This window comes from Littorina saxatilis, linkage group LG1, assembly GCF_037325665.1.
Source record: "Littorina saxatilis isolate snail1 linkage group LG1, US_GU_Lsax_2.0, whole genome shotgun sequence".
In the NCBI taxonomy this organism is placed as follows: Eukaryota; Metazoa; Mollusca; class Gastropoda; order Littorinimorpha; family Littorinidae; genus Littorina; species Littorina saxatilis.
In genome coordinates, this window is record NC_090245.1 from 23945231 (window position 1) to 23964970 (window position 19740).

The 19740-nt window shown below is 41.2% G+C and overlaps 1 protein-coding gene across 1 annotated transcript in view; it reads left to right on the forward strand.

Annotated features, from left to right (window-relative positions):
* Positions 1 to 10961: 10961 nt before the first annotated feature.
* LOC138969582 (cholecystokinin receptor type A-like) overlaps positions 10962 to 19740 on the forward strand; it is a 14637-nt gene continuing 5858 nt past the window's right edge. The window contains exons 1-2 of the mRNA XM_070342468.1: positions 10962 to 11030; positions 16518 to 17908. Of these exons, the coding sequence (XP_070198569.1) occupies positions 10962 to 11030; positions 16518 to 17908 (1460 nt within the window). The remainder of the gene's footprint in view (positions 11031 to 16517; positions 17909 to 19740) is intronic.

Sequence of the window (19740 nt, forward strand, 5' to 3'; positions counted from 1 at the left end):
CCACATCTACATATACACAAAATATGAAGTAATTCGCGGAAGTCCTTCTTAGCACTCTAGCGGGTTGCATTTTTGTACTTAAACAGAAATCTGGATTCCCAATAAAAAAACCTCCTTTTTACGACCAATTTTTCAGGACATTTTCAAGGTCGTTAGTGGGAGGTTTTACTGTAGCATACAGTTTTCAGATACAGTGATTGTTGATCCTGACCACTTCGGCGGCCCAGTTGTCACATTGTCAGTGTTTCTTATCTGCGAACCAGAAGTGACCCACAGACACAATGGGTCATTATCTGTCGCTGCTGTGAGCGTAGCCTTTGTGGCAATCTCAGCTAAGAATCAGGATTACTTTTACGCCAGACAAAAGGCAGAAGAGTGCCGATGCTTTCTGGCAGACAGCAAACAGTTACCACTTCTTTTTTGTCATCTCGTTTGCAGAAAATTTGCTTTTTTGAACTGGTATTGTGACGACCTCGCCTTCTTCTTTGTTGAAACATGTTCATACTTCCCCCTTTCTTTAGTAGTAGTAGTCAGGGCCGGACCCAGTGGAGGGGGGGGGGGTCCTGTTGCCCGGAACCCCCCCCCCTCGCCCTGGCCGGACCATGTACCTCCTCCAAAGGTAAAAAAATAATATATATATGTTTTGCCTTTAAAACTAATGACAAATACTCCAAGAATGCGCCAGATTTCACACATTTATAATCTAGATTTCAAAAAAAGTTCCGGGGGGGGGGGGAGGGGGCATGCCCCCGAGACCCCTAGGAGGTTGGGGTGCTTCGCACCCTCAACTAATGTACCCCTACCACAATTGTACCTGATTCAATCATATCAATCAATCAATCAATCAATCAATCAATCAATATGAGGCTTATACCGCGCGTATTCCGTGGGTACAGTTCTAAGCGCAGGGATTTATTTTTTTTATTTTTTTTTATTTTATGCAATTTATATCGCGCACATATTCAAGGCGCAGGGATTTATTTATGCCGTGTGAGATGGAATTTTTTTACACAATACATCACGCATTCACATCGGCCAACAGATCGCAGCCATTTTGGCGCATATATATCCTACTTTTCACGGCCTATTATTCCAAGTCACAGGGGTATTTTGGTGGACATTTTTATCTATGCCAATACAATTTTGCCAAGAAAGACCCTTTTGTCAATCGTGGGATCTTTAACGTGCACACCCTAATGTAGTGTACACGAAGGGACCTCGGTTTTTCGTCTCATCCGAAAGACTAGCACTTGAACCCACCACCTAGGTTAGGAAAGGGGGGAGAAAATTGCTAACGCCCTGACCCAGGGTCGAACTCGCAACCTCTCGCTTCCGAGCGCAAGTGCGTTACCACTCGGCCACCCAGCCTGATTCCGTACAACCGTTTTTACATTTAGTCAAGTTTTGACTAAATGTTTTAACATAGAGGGGGAATCGAGACGAGGGTCGTGGTGTGTGTGTGTGTGTGGTTGTTGAATGCTTCTCAGTCAAACTGGTCACACGCAATAAAAGGGAGTCGAGCAAGCGAAGTCAGTTCTTGGTGTTTACTTCACAAAGGTTTCCGCTCGACTGCTGAGCTCTTTCTCGAGTCTCGCGGTCTCACGTGATCATACATTGCCACGCGTCTTATTAGTGCAAAAGCCCCAAACAACCCAACAGGCGCGCAACATCAACAATGCAATGGAGGTCTCCCTTTTGCGTACTTCGGAGCGGTGTCACGTGATACGCAGAAATGGGTTGGAGGGCAAGAAGCGGAACGGCTAGTAGCGTCAGTGCGCCGCTCGATGATTCGGGAGTGTTTTAATTGAATAATGTCAAAATCAGGAACAAAAACGGTCGACCAGCCAAAAGAGAAGTACATAAACATCATTGAGTGACGTTGCTAAAGTGCGATACTTGGAGAAATTGACCGAAGCTCTTTAGTTTCAGACTACATATAATTTCTGCTTCAGTGTGTGTGCATGAGTTTTCATTTTGTTATTATTCAAGAACTTGTAGTTCTATTTCTAACTTTGTATGTTTATGTGTGAAGCTCTTTAGTTTTAGATTACCTATTATTTCTGCTTCAGTGTGTGTGAGTTTTCATTTCATTGTTATTCGAGAAATGGTATTTCTAACTTTGTATGTTTATGTTTGGAGAAGCGATTCTTTTTTCCTTTTTGGGATCAAGTCTGGTGTCTGCTTTAGTGCTTACTTTGATATTACCTTAGAACATTAAAATTTTATTGTGAACCTGTAAATGTGTAATGTGTGTGTGTGTGTTTTTTATTCTTCTTTTTTATTTTTTCTATTTCTTTTTACTTTAGTGCTGCTGAAGACAGTAACTAAAAATTTCCCTGAATTCAGTGTTACGTGTTTTTTGTTTTTAATTTTTATATATATGTTGACAATGACAGTTCAGTTAAATAAAGCGTTGAACACATTATATGTATTTTAATTTTTATCAATCTGTCACTCTGTGAATGTGAAGCTGGTGTGAGTGTGATATTTAACACATTATTTTTGATTTGTACCTAATCTCTGCCTTTGTTAGCTCCAGTAGGTGTGTTTTCAACAGTTTTGTTCAATTTTGTGAAACGTTACTGTTTTGAGACAAACCAGACACATAGTTTTCCGTTTAGGACAGCTGGGCTCAACATATTAACTTTGTTGACTAAACAAAGGAGCCATTACACAGATACACACTCATTCTGACAATCACTCACCAGATTCTTCACAATTAAGAAATGTCTCAGATAAGACACACGCAAGCTTAAAAAAAAGTCTTAAGAACAAAAACGTTACTGCAACAACAATGTATTTATTAGTTCTTACTAAAATCACATGCTTCAATAAAAAAAAAGCATAAACTGTACAGACATGCTAACCAGCACTGATTAAGGTACACACTTGGAGTCAAAAAGCTATGCCATCAACATAAGCAGTGTTGTTTGTTTGTTTGTTTATTTGTTGCTTAACGTCCAGCCGACTACGCAGAGCCATATCAGGACGAGGAAGGGGGGGATGAAGGGGGCCACTTGTCAAGCGATTCCTGTTTACAAATGCACTAACCCATTACTTGTGTCCCAGCAGGCTTTAGTAAAACTAAATTAATACCTACTGGAAGATTACCAGTTTCCAGTATGTTAAAATAGGCTTAACCTATCTACTGCTGGACTTACATCAGAACACTAACAGATTAAACTATACATGAATCGCGAGACAAGCGGCAAGAGAAGAGATTTTTGGAAAAAATACAGGTGAATGAGCAAGAAGGCAGAAAAAAGAAAAGAATTCATGAAGAAAAAGAGAGCATGACAGGAAAGAGGAACCAAAAATCTACCTAACAGCAAACTAGAAAGCTCCTGCGGTTCCAAAAACAGAAGGGGCCTTTAATTTCATAACCGCAGTGCCCCACTGCGGGAATAAGCAGTGTTGAATCTGTTTCAAATTGCACACTTCAGTCAAAAAGCTATGGCATCAACATATGCAGTGTTGAATCTGTTTCAAATTGCACACCAGTCAAAAATCACATGTCTGACAATGAGTGAATTAGTGTTTCCAATCAATGAACGGTAACTGTTTACATTAAAAACTGACAAAAAAGTGAGAAAAAAAAAGAAAAGAAAAAGAACTGTACACACACACACTTGGCATCAGATCTCAAAATCAAATAAGAATAGTGTTGAGTCTTAAAAATGCTTTGAATTATACACACTTGAGCCAGGAAGCAAAAAAAGGAACTACACTCATGCCAGCCAGCACAAGTCATACAGATACTGTACACAAGTCAAATCAATACTGTGTTTCAGGTTTGGCATCCACATAAACAGTTTTGTTTCTGTTTTAAATCACACACTTGTCAATAAACTATACAGACATGCTAACCAGCATTGATTAAGGCACACACTTGAGTCAAAAAGCTATGGCATTAACATAAGCAGTGTTGAATCTTGTTTCAAACTGCACATTTCAGTCAAAAAGCGAGTGAATCGGTGTTTCAATCATTAGCAAAATTAATACTGCTGTTGAGTAAATCTCGGTGTCTTCCTCCAGCGTCGACTTTCGGAATTCTGAAAAATGCAAGAGCATTTTCCTTGTTGCTTCGGCTTGTGCAACCGATTATGCAACAAGTATTCACCATCTTGAATGAAATTTAGCCAAATCGTCGACGCAAATACGGAATCGCCGCAGCGAAACTACGCGATCGGCACCACGCTTCCATGTTTTCGCTAAGCGGCGCGGTGGCTTCTTGCCCTCCAAGCCCCGGTGCGCACGAAGTGATGACGTCAATAGGGAGACCTCCATAGACAGTCATCGTCTCACATTTGGATTAAAAACAAGCTCTGAAAATTAAAAATATAAAAATTATGATCAAAATTAAATTTGCGAAATCAATTTAAAAACACTTTCATCTTATTCCTTGTCGGTTCCTGATTCCAAAAACATATAGATATGATATGTTTGGATTAAAAACACGCTCAGAAAGTTAAAACGAAGAGAGGTACAGAAAAGCGTGCTATGCTTCTCAGCGCTCTTCTTGTCAATTTCACTGCCTTTGCCACGAGCGGTGACTGACGATGCTACGAGTATACGGTCTTGCTGAAAAATTGCATTGCGTTCAGTTTCATTCTGTGAGTTCGACAGCTTGACTAAATGTTGTATTTTCGCCTTACGCGACTTGTTTTACCTCGACATTGGGTTTAAATAACTTGTTGGATGGCACAGTCGCGGATCTGGCTCAGTCAGCTCACGTTGATCAATACACCAGTTAACAGTTCCGCGGCCATTTTAGATCTCGCACATGCGCACTTCTTTTATCGCGAGCAGATTGGACTTATTTCCTTTTCCGGGTGATGCGCATATCGTTTTTCGGCATGTTTATGTCTTTTTCCTTTTCCGGTTGATTTTACCGCATGCGCAGATCGTGTTATTCGCCCACGTTTCTACGCAAGGGACACTACTCCGGCGCACTCCTCCACCCGTTGAAAGGGGTATACATTTTCTTCAGTACAAGTAGTCTTTATGAATAACCAATTAACAAGAAGGACGTTGTAAATTCATTCAATGCAGATAAAATAAGAAATATGTTTGACGAACTTGTTCTGTTCTTATTCACATGACAAAATATGTGAAGATCGAGAGATGTTATTAAAAAACCGTGTTCCAGGCAACTCGCAAACAGATAACCGCTGTGTATTTCACCACAACCCAACGCAAAAGAAACACAAGAAAAATGTTCATTCAAAATGAACAGCGTCGATGCAATGTCCACCAAAGATTTATTTTGGGAAGTGTTAAAAGGTTAGGGTCAAAAGTCAATGAATTGCATGTTGTGCTGGATATATAAATTGTTTATTTCAGTCAATGCTTGCTATGAATTGATCAAACAGCCACAAGATAAAACAAGTCGCGTAAGGCGAAATTACTACATTTAGTCAAGCTGTGGAACTCACAGAATGAAACTGAACGTAGTCCGCCGCTAGTGCAAAAGGCAGTGAAAGTGACGAGCCTGTTTGGCGCGGTAACGGTTGCGCTGTGCTTCATTGCACGCTTTACTGTACCTCTCTTCGTTTTAACTTTCTGAGCGTGTTTTTAATCCAAACATATCATATCTATATGTTTTTGGAATCAGGAACCGACAAGGAATAAGATGAAATAGTTTTTAAAACGATTTCGGAAATTTAATTTTGATCATAATTTTTATATTTTTAATTTTCAGAGCTTGTTTTTAATCCAAATATAAAATATTTATATGTTTTTGGAATCAGAAAAGGATGAAGAATAAGATGAACGTAAATTTGGATCGTTTTATAATTCATTTATTTTTTTACAATTTTCAGATTTTTAATGACCAAAGTCATTAATTAATTTTTAAGCCACCAAACTGAAATGCAATACGGAAGTCCGGCCTTTGTCGAAGATTGCTTGGCCAAAATTTCAATCAATTTGATTGAAAAATGAGGGTGTGACAGTGCAGCCTCAACTTGTACAAAAAAGCCGGATATGACGTCATAAAAGACGTTTATAAAAATAAAAAAACCGTCCTGGAATATCATTCCCAGGAAGTCTCATGTCAAATTTCATAAAGATCGGTCCAGTAGTTTAGTCTGAATCGTTCTACACACACACACACACACACAGACAGACAGACAGACAGACAGACACACACACACACACACACATACACACACACACACTCATACACGCACACACACACACACACACACACACACACACACACACACACACACACACACACACACCAAGACCCTCGTCTCGATTCCCCCCTCTATGTTAAGACATTTAGTAAAAACTTTTTAATTAAAAAATAGAGCTTGTTTGAAACAGGTAGAAAGGAAGAGTTGATATTGCAATATCTGTACGTGGGAATGTGGTGAAAAAGAGTGCTAAAAGTAGTAAGTCGGCCTCAGATCCATTTCAAATATTTATTGCAGAAAAACAAAATACAAATTAAAAACAAAACCACCGAACCATTACCAGGTGTCATAGGAATGTTTGAAAACAATAGTTTTAATTTTACACTGTAAATACAGGAATCAGAATTAAACACCTCAAATTGGCACATGCATAATGAATCACCTGGAATTGCAACAGGGAGATACTAAAGTAATTGCAAACAAACACTTGAAATTGACAGAGAAACAATTCAAAATATATTACTGACATGAGCGTACAATATTTTAATGGAAGTGCATTTTTAGCACGAAGCATCCGCAGGAGGATGCACTAACAATTACATAGTGCCACAAAATGTGTACGGACATTTCACAACCGTGCATTATTAGCACAGAACACATACATGGGGGCGCACAAAACATTATTGTACCATGATGATGATCGGGATTGTTGAAGATCTTTTCTTGTGCAAGGCGCCCCTGTATGACCGCAACTGATCCAACCGGCCGCATCTGAACAAACGACGTCGAAACGGCGCGAAACACGTCCTCTCGGTTGGTCTCGGATTGACTCGGCTCCTCTCGGTCTTTTTTTTTTGTGTGTCTTTTTTTCTTTTCCTTATGGTCGGAGTGGTATATTTATGTACATCTTAGATTAAAAAAAACACCCGAAAGCTGTGTTTAATCGTTTCGCGTAAATTGTACATTTTTTTTCAGCTTTGAAATTGTTTTGGCTTGGAGAGTCAGCGCGCTTTGGCTTGGAGACTAATTCTCCACAGGCACGTTCTTCCCAACCACAGATACCAGCGTCGTCCGCGACGCTGGAATGACACACTACTATTTGGCATACCTTTTTGCATTCATTGAACTTTCCCCAATAAATTCGGCTCACATCAGTCGTACTAAAAGTTTGTCAAAACACGACACACAGGCGATAACAAATGCCCACCTGAACTTGTAGTTCGCAACCACACACTAACGACCGTCGAGGCACGTAACGCATTTTGCAAACTTCCGACCACCATTTTTTTTAAGTCGGTTACTCCCATTACTGCAACCAATAACACAGCATGTTGACGCCATCGCTAATTTGGATGTAACGTGAAGTTTTTGTTATAACGTAGAGGAAAACACACCGTCCCGTTCAATTGCTTCCATCACGTTGAGCAGACGATGCAGCGGTTGCTCGTCGAAATTTCTCGTACAACCAGAATCGCTTTGGGTATCACGTGAGTTTTCCTTCTTTGTACCATGTAAGTGCCGAAACTGTTAACTGGTGTATTACGATTCCTATCCCCAGTTTCTCTTGTTGGTAACCACTGGCTATTTGTCAGATGTGTCGTTCTCCTATGAAAGTAGTGGTCCAGTGAACGCCTGTGGTGCGAGCCGGTCAAAATGTCCTTTAGTTGTCAAACCACGTTCTCTTTTTTCGCGCAAACTGTTTTGCGTTCCGGACCGGAACACACATGTTTCGGAGATGATCATTGACTATTTCTGATTGGACAACGATGCCAACGCCCACATGACCCTAACTACAATGTCAAGGTCGGAAAGTCGTGATATGACTAAGTGCCAAAAGGTGCGCACGAAAAGCGGACAAAGGGGCTAAAAAATAAAAGTTGACAAACACGACTGATATTGTGATTTTTGTTAAGACAACAGATGCTGGAACCCAATTACGAAAAGAAAAGATAAATTTACCCAAATGATTTTACAAATAACGATAATTTTGTTCGTTATATCATTCAAAACGGCACTGAGTCATAGCATTAAGGTTATCTCGCACGTTTTCAAAGCTAGGGCTTTGAAACTTGGCACACAACCAAAGTATAATGACCTCCAGGTATGGTGCACATCACATTAAACAACATTGAATTTCAAGGTCACAGCGAGGTTAAATTTCCTTTGCAAACTGGAAAATTGTCGTTGTCACGTCTTACATGTTTTAATACTAGATCAGTTAGACTTTACATACTTCACATACTTTCAGCATTTTTATAAAACCTCATTAAAAGTGACCTGCTGGTTAATCTTTGTCAAAGTTCAAGGTCACAGCGGGGTCACATCTGGTCCAAATGTGGAATATTTTCAATTTATTCAGCGCGTTTATAGCACGAGCTTTGAAAATACACACAGTTCTAGTGTATAATGTTCACACACGATTAAAGTCTGGTTGAAAAAGTCAAGGTCACAGCAGGGTCGCGTTGAGGTCAAACATATACATTTTTCAATGAGGTTTTCTCATATGTTTTTGAAGCTAGGGCCTTGAAACTTGGCACACTACGCAAGTTAAATTAAACCTCATCAAATTCCAAGGTCACAGTAAGGTTAAAGATCCTTTAAGGATATTTTCTAAAAAAGGTGACCGCCTGGTTAATGTTTGTCAAATTTCAAGGTCACAGCAGTGCCATCTGGCTTAAACTTTGAAAAATTGTCAATTTCTTCAACTAGTTTTATAGTGTTTGAAGTCATTCACACATGATGAAAGTCTGGTTGATAAAATCAAACGTCAAGGTCGCAGCGGGGTCGCATTGAAGTCAGACACATACAATTGTCATTTTCACGAACGCCTTTTAAGCAACACCTTTGAAACTTCACACATTCCAAAGTTTTGATGTTGTTTGGTTATAATCAAAGTGTGGTCAATTTCCATGATTGAGAGCATTCAGAGGGGTCAAGTTGAGGTCACACAAAAAGTGATAATCTTTATAAGACTCACGTTTGCTGCTATTGCTCACTTGACATTGGTGAAAGTGCTTATTTTATAATTGTTGATCTTGATGTTTTGACCAATTAATATTACCAGGATCAACCATACCAGATTTCAAAGTCCAGAAGTTGTCAAACCTCAAACCTGTTGGAAGTTTCAAAGATTTAAGCATCAACAAATTTCTATTTGATTTGACCTTAAATAACAGATTTGACCTTCAATCTTAAAACAGATCAACCAGACTTTGGTTTTATATAAATTGAAGTTCAATACAATTTCCTTTTTTTTTTTTACCCACACGAGACCCTGCTATGACCTTCACATTTCTCAAGGATCAACCTTGAATTCTCCATGTTGAACAATCATTAAGCAAAAGCGTTGTTTGAAGTTTGAAGGTTCTAGCTTCAAAAATCTCTGAAAAAATATGTTTCATCCGTTTTCTGAACCACATGTGACCCAGCCGTGACCTTGAAATCTGACAAGGGTCAACAAGACTTTTACCATGCATGGGGGCGATTAAACCCCAAATGTGTGTGAAGTTTCAAGGTTTCAACTTAAAAAACGTCTGAGAAAAATATACATTTTCCTTTTTGGACAATGTGTTGCACGCAAGACAACACGACAAACGCTCGTGTTATCATTCTTTTACTTTAAGGTCGACTTGCGTGCCCGCTCTTTCGCTAATCTCAATTAAAATTCATCTTGGAAGTTCGGTTTTATTACGCTTTTAATTAAGAAGATTAAACTAAGACAACAAATAGTTAGTTTTACCCATTAAACTCGATAAGGTAGTGACATTTTATGTTGAACGCAAGATGGTGTCGCACGCAAGATCTGAAAAGATGTTGACGACATAATTTCAACACTTGATAGCGCATTCGTGGTTCGTGATTTCTTCACAAATTTTGAACACAGAATGTGTCACGTGGTTCCGTAGATGAAGTAGATCTTTGTACATGTAAATTTTGTTTTTAAAAGAAAATAACCGTTAATTACCGAACATTTTGTCGCACGCAAGATATGACGAAATTTTCAAATCGTTTTCAAAAATGCTGTTCAAAAGTTCTGCAGTCTTTGCTGGATTACTTGAAAGACAGCAGTTTGATACACCGTTATCGCTTGACGTGTCGACATCAATTCCAGAGTTTTTGAAAAAGAAATTTAGTAAATATCTGCGATTGAAAAATGTATGCCGTGATGACGACACATCTTGCGTGCGACACCTTAAAATTCGGTTATCGAAAAAAAAAAAATTCTCTCGAGATTTAGATTTGACGTTTGGTCTCGTCTGTAAAGCGATGTTTCAGGCATTCAATCAAACTAAATGCAATTCATTTGTGCTTCTTGTTATTTTTCTGTGGCATATTCAAAACACGAGGTATCACGATGTCCGTTTTCAGATGGCCGGTTTTGGCGTTATTTTTGACTTTAAACAAAGATAACTTCAAAACCGTTCAAGTCAGACACACGAAATTATGTCCACTATCTCTTCGCACATTCATCCACACACACACACCAATTTTCAGCAGACACACGTTTTTAGAAACATTTTTATTGTAAAGCAAAGTCGTCTTCTGTTCTGTGAGCACCTTTTGGCACTTATTCATATAACGCGTCTGGTCTCGGTCAGCCAAGGCTGTGACAGAGACTAAAGTAAACCCGAGTGTCGAACGAAATAACAACTATGACACGTCATTGTGAACATGGTGACATCATTTCAGGCTTGTCAATCAATATGTTCTAGATTTGTTGTTCTCTGACTAGCTGGACGAACCGTACCTGTCAGTACTTTCTTCAATTTGTGTGAGCATACTGTGTGCATATCTGACCCGATCTAAACTGCGCTTACAAGCATGGCGGAAATACTTCAACAATTCTGTGATCCAGTTTTCATCAACGCCTCTAATTGCTCCGATGAAATGGTTTGTCAAGGAAATTGATAAGAATAAGAATAAGAATACTTTATTATCTCATAGAGAAATTCAGGCGTGGTACATAACAATAATACAAACAGGACATTGTTTTTACATAAGACATATAGTTAATAGTACCATATAACAGGGCAGGTTATAAACACACCTCCCAAAATTAGCTCTGTTTGATAGTTATCTAATCTACTGTGTGTGTGTGTGTGTGTGTGTGTGGGTGTGTGGGTGTGTGTGTGTGTAGATTCACGGTGTGTGTGTGTGTGTGCGCGTGTGTGTGTGTGTGTGTGTGTGTGTGTGTGTGTGTGTGTGTGTGTGTGTGTGTGAACAAGTGGCTCGCTGTGCACTGACCACAGGCGGAAGGTATCGTTCACTGGACCACTACTTCCATAGAAAGACTACAAGGTTTGACACTCACTTCGAGTCGTCTGTGTTCTTGGAGTCGCTTCCTGCGGACAATTTTTTTGTTCAAGGCGGTTTGCCTCTTCCTACAGTCTGTGTTAGGTCAAATAAATACAGTTGAATGATTATTTTAACCGTATGTACCTTTTATTTTCAGCTGCCGTCCGCTCCAGGTTGTTTTTAACCATCATTTGGACGAATGTTCGTTTGCGAACCGCAATCCTGTAGCCGGTAAGAAATCATGCATCCCGCACCGAATATGCATACCAGTGCTCATTGGTCTAAAACATATGTAAATATTGCAGCAAAGGGAAGTTACCCACGGGAGTTTCACTTTAGGTTTTTGGCGAAGAGCCGGTTGCCGAATAAAAATGAAGAAAACGTCCGGTTATTAGCCAATGATCGCATCGGACTACTATCTCCTCGGACATACGACGATCATCAGGCGCACAGGATCTAAGTGGTATGCCGTTGACAGACACGTTTGGTCGCACAAAATACAGTTTAAAAACATGCAGCGCACAGGCAGCTAAATATAAAAGGTACAGATAGTTAGAACATTCATTTATCACGGCATTTGTACAGTTGCAAAGGTTCTTGACATTGGCAATTATTTTGTGCATAATTTTTTTCTCAAGTTAGTGGAGCACGACTCGAAGCTGAGTGACAAACCTTGTAGTCTTTCTATGGAAGTAGTGGTCCAGTGAACGATACCTTCCGCCTGTGCACTGACCACAGGCGGAGGGTATCGTTCACTGGACCGCCAGGGCCCGTATGCATGACGAGGAAGTCAGCAACACTGGAAGTAGAGGCCTCTTTCGGAAGTGGGAACTCCCGAAGTTTAACTTTCCAACTGTTCACTATGCATGAACGCCGGAGTGGTGACTTCGAGAGTATTCGGTCAAGGTCGCGAAAATTGGGGGAATCCTAACTAGTACGCGCATGCGTTTGTTAACGGTAAGCTTGCCTGTCCCTGTCCGCTTCGGCGTCCCACAAGGGTCTGTCCTCGGCCCTGTCCTTTTCACCCTGTACACTCAACCCCTCTCCCTGGTCATCGAACGCCACGGCTTGAACTACAACTCCTTTGCCGATGACACGCAGCTCCAGAACAGCGCCAAGCCGGAGGACGTTGACCATCTCCTGGGATCCATCTCCAGTTGTTTCACTGACATCAAGAACTGGATGACTGAGAACAAGTTGAAGCTGAACAGTGAGAAGACAGAGGCCCTTCTCGTTGGAACACGACAGAAGATTGCTTCCCTCACTGTGACCGACCTCCAGCTGGATGACGCGACTGTTCCATTCTCCCCTGCTGTCAAGAGCCTTGGCGTCTTTCTCGACTCTAATCTCTCCATGCAGACACACATTTCCTTCATCATCAAGACCTGCTTTTTCCACCTACGACGCATCGCCTCCATCCGTCGCTACCTCACCCACGACGCCTGTGTCAAGCTGGTTGTCTCCCTCATCTTCAGTCGTCTGGACTACTGCAACTCCCTTCTGGCTGGCCTCCCCGCCTCATCCATTCATGGCCTACAACGAGTCCAGAACGCTGCTGCCAGGCTGACGTTGAGGAAGACGAAGCGAGACCACATCACCCCCCTACTTCGCTCCTTGCACTGGCTCCCTGTCAACACCCGAATCTCCTACAAACTGTCCACTCTGGTCTACAAGTGTCTCAACGACTCTGCTCCCGAGTACCTTCAATCCTCCCTGGACCTGTACACCCAGCCCTCCGACCGTCCCCTTCGTTCTGCTGCTGACCCACTCCGCCTTCACATCCCTCGCTCGAAACTCGCATCTGCTGGTCAGCGTGCATTTGCCTCCGCGGGCCCCTCCGTCTGGAACTCCCTGCCGCTTGAGCTTCGCCAGAGCCCCTCTCTTGACGCGTTCAAGAGTAGGTTGAAGACTCAGTTCTTCCCGTAGCTGGCTGCGACTTTCATGTTCGACAGTGATGTGTTGTGCCCCAAAAGACATTCTTGTGCTGTGCTCTGTGAGAGGTGTTTTCTTTGTGTTTGATATTATTTTGTTTGGACCTAGCTATTGATGTGTACATTGTTGTTAAACAGTTGTTTGTTGTATGTTTATCAGGGTTTGCTAGTGTGTGATAGGGTTTGTGTCCGTCTGTAGATGTTAGTTTCTTTGTTAGTCCTGTGTTGACAACTCTTCGACAAGCGCTTAGAACTGTACCCACGGAATACGCGCTATATAAGCTTCATATTGATTGATTGAAGAAACAAATCTCATCGCGAGTTCAAAAAGGCGAACGTTGAGCGTTATTGCTGTTGTTTTTTGAATGGTTAAACGAAAGGGTCGGTTCAAACCTGTGATGATTGTCTTGGAATCGAATGACTGCCTATGACAAATGACTTTGTTGGCTTGAATGTTAGGAGAAGAGTAAATGATTGTGTTAAACTTTTTTTATTGTTATTTTTTTTTATCTCAGCTGCTTGCTTCAACCCTTTTTTTCTTCTTTTTTTTTGCGAGGAGTATCCCTCTTCGTTGATCTTTTTTTCTTTTCTTTTTTTCTGCTTTTTATATTAATTTTTCTACTTTAAATGTACCTATATCGTTAACAATACTATTTCTAAATGTATTTTAAGCACGCCCAAAAAACTTCCTTTACGGTAATTTTTTAATAATCATATTATATTTACAAATCACTTTATCCTCAACGCATTTCCAAGTGAACATAATTTTGGGGCACAAAAAAAAAAAAAGAAAAACCCAGTATAATCAATTTCGTTCTCACAATAAGTACAACAATTACTGTATTTTGAACTTGTGTTTAATAATTTTATATCGGTAAAACTCTTTGTTGGACAAACATAGATTGGTTATAGGGAAACTTTGGGTTACTGGTAAAGTTTAAAAGGAAGAACATTATGTTGGTGTTGGTGTTGGTCCAGTGAACAATACCAGAACTGCCTGTGCACTGACTAGACGAGAGTTCGCAGGCGAGGACGATATATTATACAAACCCGACGTGGCTCTCAATATAGACTGAATAAACTCGTATAGATATGAATTGCTGCAAATGTAATTATGCATGACTATAGTTATCATATTTGTTCAAAAAAAGTACCTTTTATCGCATATTTAATGTATTGAGTTCTCACGATCTCATAACCAAAAGGGAAATCGCACTAAATATAGTAATAGACAACAACGATCAGAGTTATGCGGAATTGGTCCCCTGGCACCTGAGAGTCCCCTTGAGAATGAGAAACATGAGGATGAAAATCGTTTCTTATTTCAATGTTTCTTGTTCTGTAAGGTGCGTTCTCTCGCCTACCGTTGTTGTTTAAATCTACAGAGCTCCCCTTCCCCTTGTTTTGTAGACCTTGTCATTATAGCGCTTTGCCACACTTGGTTACGATGATGATCTACGATCACGCCAGGTTTTGAATGCTACTTTCTCCTGACCTTTTTAAAAAAAAATTATTGTTTTTATTTACAATTTGCTTAACACATAACTGTGGAGCGTTTAATCAAAGATAAAATATGTATCCATCCACTCCACTCATGCTCACTTTTCACAGTCTTCCATTTTTTTTTCATGTAACTAAACTTAATGGGTTGTCGTCTAGTCAGTGCACATCGCACGCATACACGTGCTGACAGAAGATTAGATTTTCACTGAGTATATGTTTCTCAGTGTACAACTAATCTGTCTTTTTTAAAGTTATAATATCGTGTGTAACCGCGTACCTGTTCTCCACAACCAAACTACTAAGTGACAGTAAACAAAAAATAGGCCCATAGGCGAAACACACATATATGCAAGCAATGAAACAACAAGTATAAAACTATGTACCTGACCATAGGCAATACTTCAAAACACGTACAACACAAAAGTCACCACCACCACACAACTCATACGTACCTGACCATAGGCAATACTTCAAAACACGTACAACACAAAAGTCACCACCACCACACAACTCATACGCACCTGACCATAAGCAAAATTTCAAAACATGTACAACACAAAAGTCACCACCACCACACAACTCATACGTACCTGACCATAGGCAATGCTTCAAAACACGTACAACACAAACGTCACCACCACCACACAACTCATACGCACCTGACCATAAGCAATATTTCAAAACACGTACAACACAAAAGTCACCACCACCACACAATTCATACGTACCTGACCATAGGCAATACTTCAAAACACGTACAACACAAAAGTCACCACCACCACCACACAACTCATACGCACCTGACCATAAGCAATATTTCAAAACACAACACAAAAGTCACCACCATCACACAACTCATACGCACCTGACCATAATCAATATTTCAAAACACAACACAAAAGTCACCACCACCACCACACAACACCCATGTACCTGACCATTAGCAATACTTCAAAACAACACAAAAGTCACCACCACCACACAACTCATACGTACCTGACCATAAGCAATATTTCAAAACACAACACAAAAGTCACCACCACCACACAACACCCATGTACCTGACCATTAGCAATACTTTAAAACAACACAAAAGTCATCCGCCACCACACAACACCCATGTACCTGACCATTTGCAATACTTCAAAACAACACAAAAGTCATCCGCCACCACACAACACCCATGAACCTGACCATTAGCAATACTTCAAAACAACACAAAACTCATCCGCCACCACACAACACACATTTACCTGACCATAAGCAATACTTCAAAACAACACAAAAGTCATCCGCCACCACACAACACACATGTACCTGACCATTAGCAATACTTCAAAACAACACAAAAGTCATCCCCCACCACACAACACACATGTACCTGACCATTAGCAATACTTCAAAACAACACAAACCACACAACACCCATGTACCTGACCATTAGCAATACTTCAAAACAACACAAAAGTCATCCGCCACCACACAACACCCATGTACCTGACCATTAGCAATACTTCAAAACAACACAAAAGTCATCCGCCACCATACAACACACATTTACCTGACCATTAGCAATATTTCAAAACAACACAAGAGTCACCCGCCACCACACAACACATATTTCACCTTTCTTGGTGTTTTGTTGCAGATCGATGATTTCCGAAGCTTTGCGAGCAAAGAGGCGTTCACTAACCGAGTGCCACTGCTGGTGTATATCGTGCTAGTTGGCGTACTCGGCTTTGTAGGCAACACGATCGTCATCGTCGTCTACTGGGCCAAGTACTCTCCCAGCGCCATCAGGGTGTTCATCATCTCCATGGCCATGTGTGACCTGTCCATCAACCTCGTCACAGCGCCTGTGCACGTCGTCTCCCTCTTGTCTGCCTACAACGCCGACGAACGAATGTGCAGAGTTATGTTCTGCTTGACTGTGTTTCCTTCCATTCTGTCCGTGTTTCTCATGGTGGCAGTGGCCATGGAGCGCTTCAACCTTGTGTGCAGACTTCACAGACGGCAGCTAAACTCCACTGGCGCGATGCGTATTGTGGCGGCGTTGTTAATGGCTGTTATTGTTCTGTTCTTCCCCTTCGTGACAACGCATGGAGCCCGACCGTTCGACACCGGGATCCCTGGAGTGCATGTTATAACGTGCCTGTCAGAGGACTTTCGTTACTCTATATTTCAGTACATCTTCGGTGCTGTTTTCTGCATAGGCTTTCTCCTGATTATGTTGGCCTACGGATCGATTGCTTTAACGCTCACACGCTCCACAAAAAAATCAACTGCAAGCCCTATTACGACTGCACAACATACTTTGGACAGACAGATAGTCTCAGAGCAACCATCCATGGTTCATTGCAAGCCAGCCGCTGGAGTGTTGCAAGCGTCCAGTGTCTCATATTTACATTCAGAAAAGCAAACGTCCAGGGTCTCAGATTCACAAGCAGAAAAGCAAACGTCCAGTGTCGCAGATTCACAAGCAGAAAAGCAAACGTCCAGTGTCGCAGATTCACAAGCAGAAGAGCAAACGTCCAGTGTCGCAGATTCACAAGCAGAAAAGCAAACGTCCAGTGTCGCAGATTTACATGCCGATAAGCAAGCGTCCAGGGTCTCAGATTTACATGCCGATAGACAAACGTCCAGGGTCTCAGATTTACATGCCGATAGGCAAACGTCCAGGGTCTCAGATTTGCATGCCGATAAGCAAACGTCCAGGGTCTCAGATCTACAAGCAGATAAGCAAACGTCCAGGGTCTCCGTTTTACATGCAGATACGCCAGAATACGCTGCGGTGTATCCACGTCCATCAGTGAGCGGCAGTCAATCATCGCCGTGCCGTAGTTCCACTGCAGGAGGGTCCCAGCTGCCTATTAAACGACGGAGTACTGTAACCTTTCCCAGTTTTAGATCTTCTTCTCTACCCTCGCCTCGGGCCAGGTATGGCTCCCACTCCCAGCAGACTCAGAGCCAGAGTACCCGGATGATGTTAGCTCTGACCCTCGTATACGTCGCCGACACCCTCCCCATGCTGATTGTAGCGTATGTGAAATCCTCTGTCTTGTCTGTCTTTGTCTCTCTGTCTGTCTTTTTGTCTGTCTGCTTCTCTCTGCCTCTCTCTCTCTCTCTCTCTCTCTCTCTCTCTCTCTCTCTCTCTCTCTCTCTCTCTCTCTCGCTGCGTGTGTGTGTGTGTGTGTGTGTGTGCGCCGGTCTCTCTCTCTCTTTCTCTCTCTCTCTCTCTCTCTCTCTCTCTCTCTCTCTCTCTCTCTCTCTCTCTCTCTCGCTGCGTGTGTATGTGTGTGCCGGTCTCTCTCTCTCTCTCTCTCTCTCTCTCTCTCTCTCTCTCTCTCTCTCTCTCTCTCTCTCTCTCTCTGACTCTCACTCTCTCTCTCTCTCTCTCTCTCTCTCTCGCTGCGTGTGTGTGTGTGTGTGTGTGCCGGTCTCTCTCTCTCTCTCTCTCTCTCTCTCTCTCTCTCTCTCTCTCTCTCTCTCTCTCTCTCTCTCTCTCTCTCTCTCTCTCTCTCTCTCTGCGCGCGTGTGTGTGTGTGCGCCGGTCTCTCTCTCTGCAAAAGCATTCGACGTCATTAATCATGAGTTACTTTTAAGAAAATTAGCTGAGTATAGATTGTCACCCCAAACCCTATGCCTCCTCTCATCTTTCTTAGCCGGACGAGAGCAATCCGTCTGCGTGAATTCCACTATGTCAAGTAAAAGACCGGTGTTATATGGAGTCCCCCAGGGTTCTGTTCTTGGGCCACTTCTTTTCTCTCTGTATATTAACGATCTTCCTTTTAGTGTTAATGATGATTGTGAACTATTTGCTGATGATACGACCATACACACTTCTGATAAAAAATTAGACAAAGTTTATTTATCATTGCAGAACAGTGTAGATGATCTCATTAATTGGACGAAATATAACCACATGAGTCTTCACCCCCAAAAGACCAAATACATGTTAATTACAACAAGGCAAAAAAGACAAAACATCAGGAATAATCCTCATTCCTTATTAATTGGCAACGATGCAATAGCGGAAGTAGGAGATCACAAAGTTTTGGGAGTAAATATCGATAATAATTTATCTTGGACCCATCATGTTAGATCGTTGTGTAAAACCGTGTCGAGGAAAATATATTTGTTGAACAGAATAAAGCACTTTCTTGATCCACACTCAAGGTTATTATTTTATAATGCATACATACAAACCATCACGGATTATTGTTCGACCATCTGGGACTCTGCCAGTGCAAACATTTTAAAACCACTGTACAGTCTACACAGACGAGCACTAAAATCAGTTCTATTAAAACAATCCAGTCTTGTTTTCGACGATTATAAAAAACTTAAGATTTTGCCTTTAAAAGAAAGATTTAAATCAAATAAAGGCGTGCTCCTTCACAAAATCCTTTCCGGCCATGCACCGAGTGCTTTCATTACAAAATTTAAAGCCAAACCAAGCCGAAAATTCAACGTCCCCATTCCGCGGATAGATCTCTTTAAATCAAGTTTAGCTTATTCTGGCAGCGTTTTGTGGAATTCTCTCCCGGAATCAGTTCGAGTCCCAACAAGTCTCAATACTTTCAAAAAACACCTCTCATTACATTTAATGTCAAATTACGAAAAGTCACAGTGATGGAAGACTTCGTTCTGATTACTTTCATATTGATCATATCTGTCCATAAAGCATCAGTGTTTCATAACGCAAGAATGTATGTATAGCCTACAACGTGTATATAGTCATGTGAATAGTTTTTCTGCCTTGCTTATCTTTTGTAATTGTTTTACGTATGTATAATACATATATATATGTATTCAAGATTAGAATAGTCCCTTTCTGGGCGAGGGCTGGTTGAAAAGAAGCTCGTTTATAT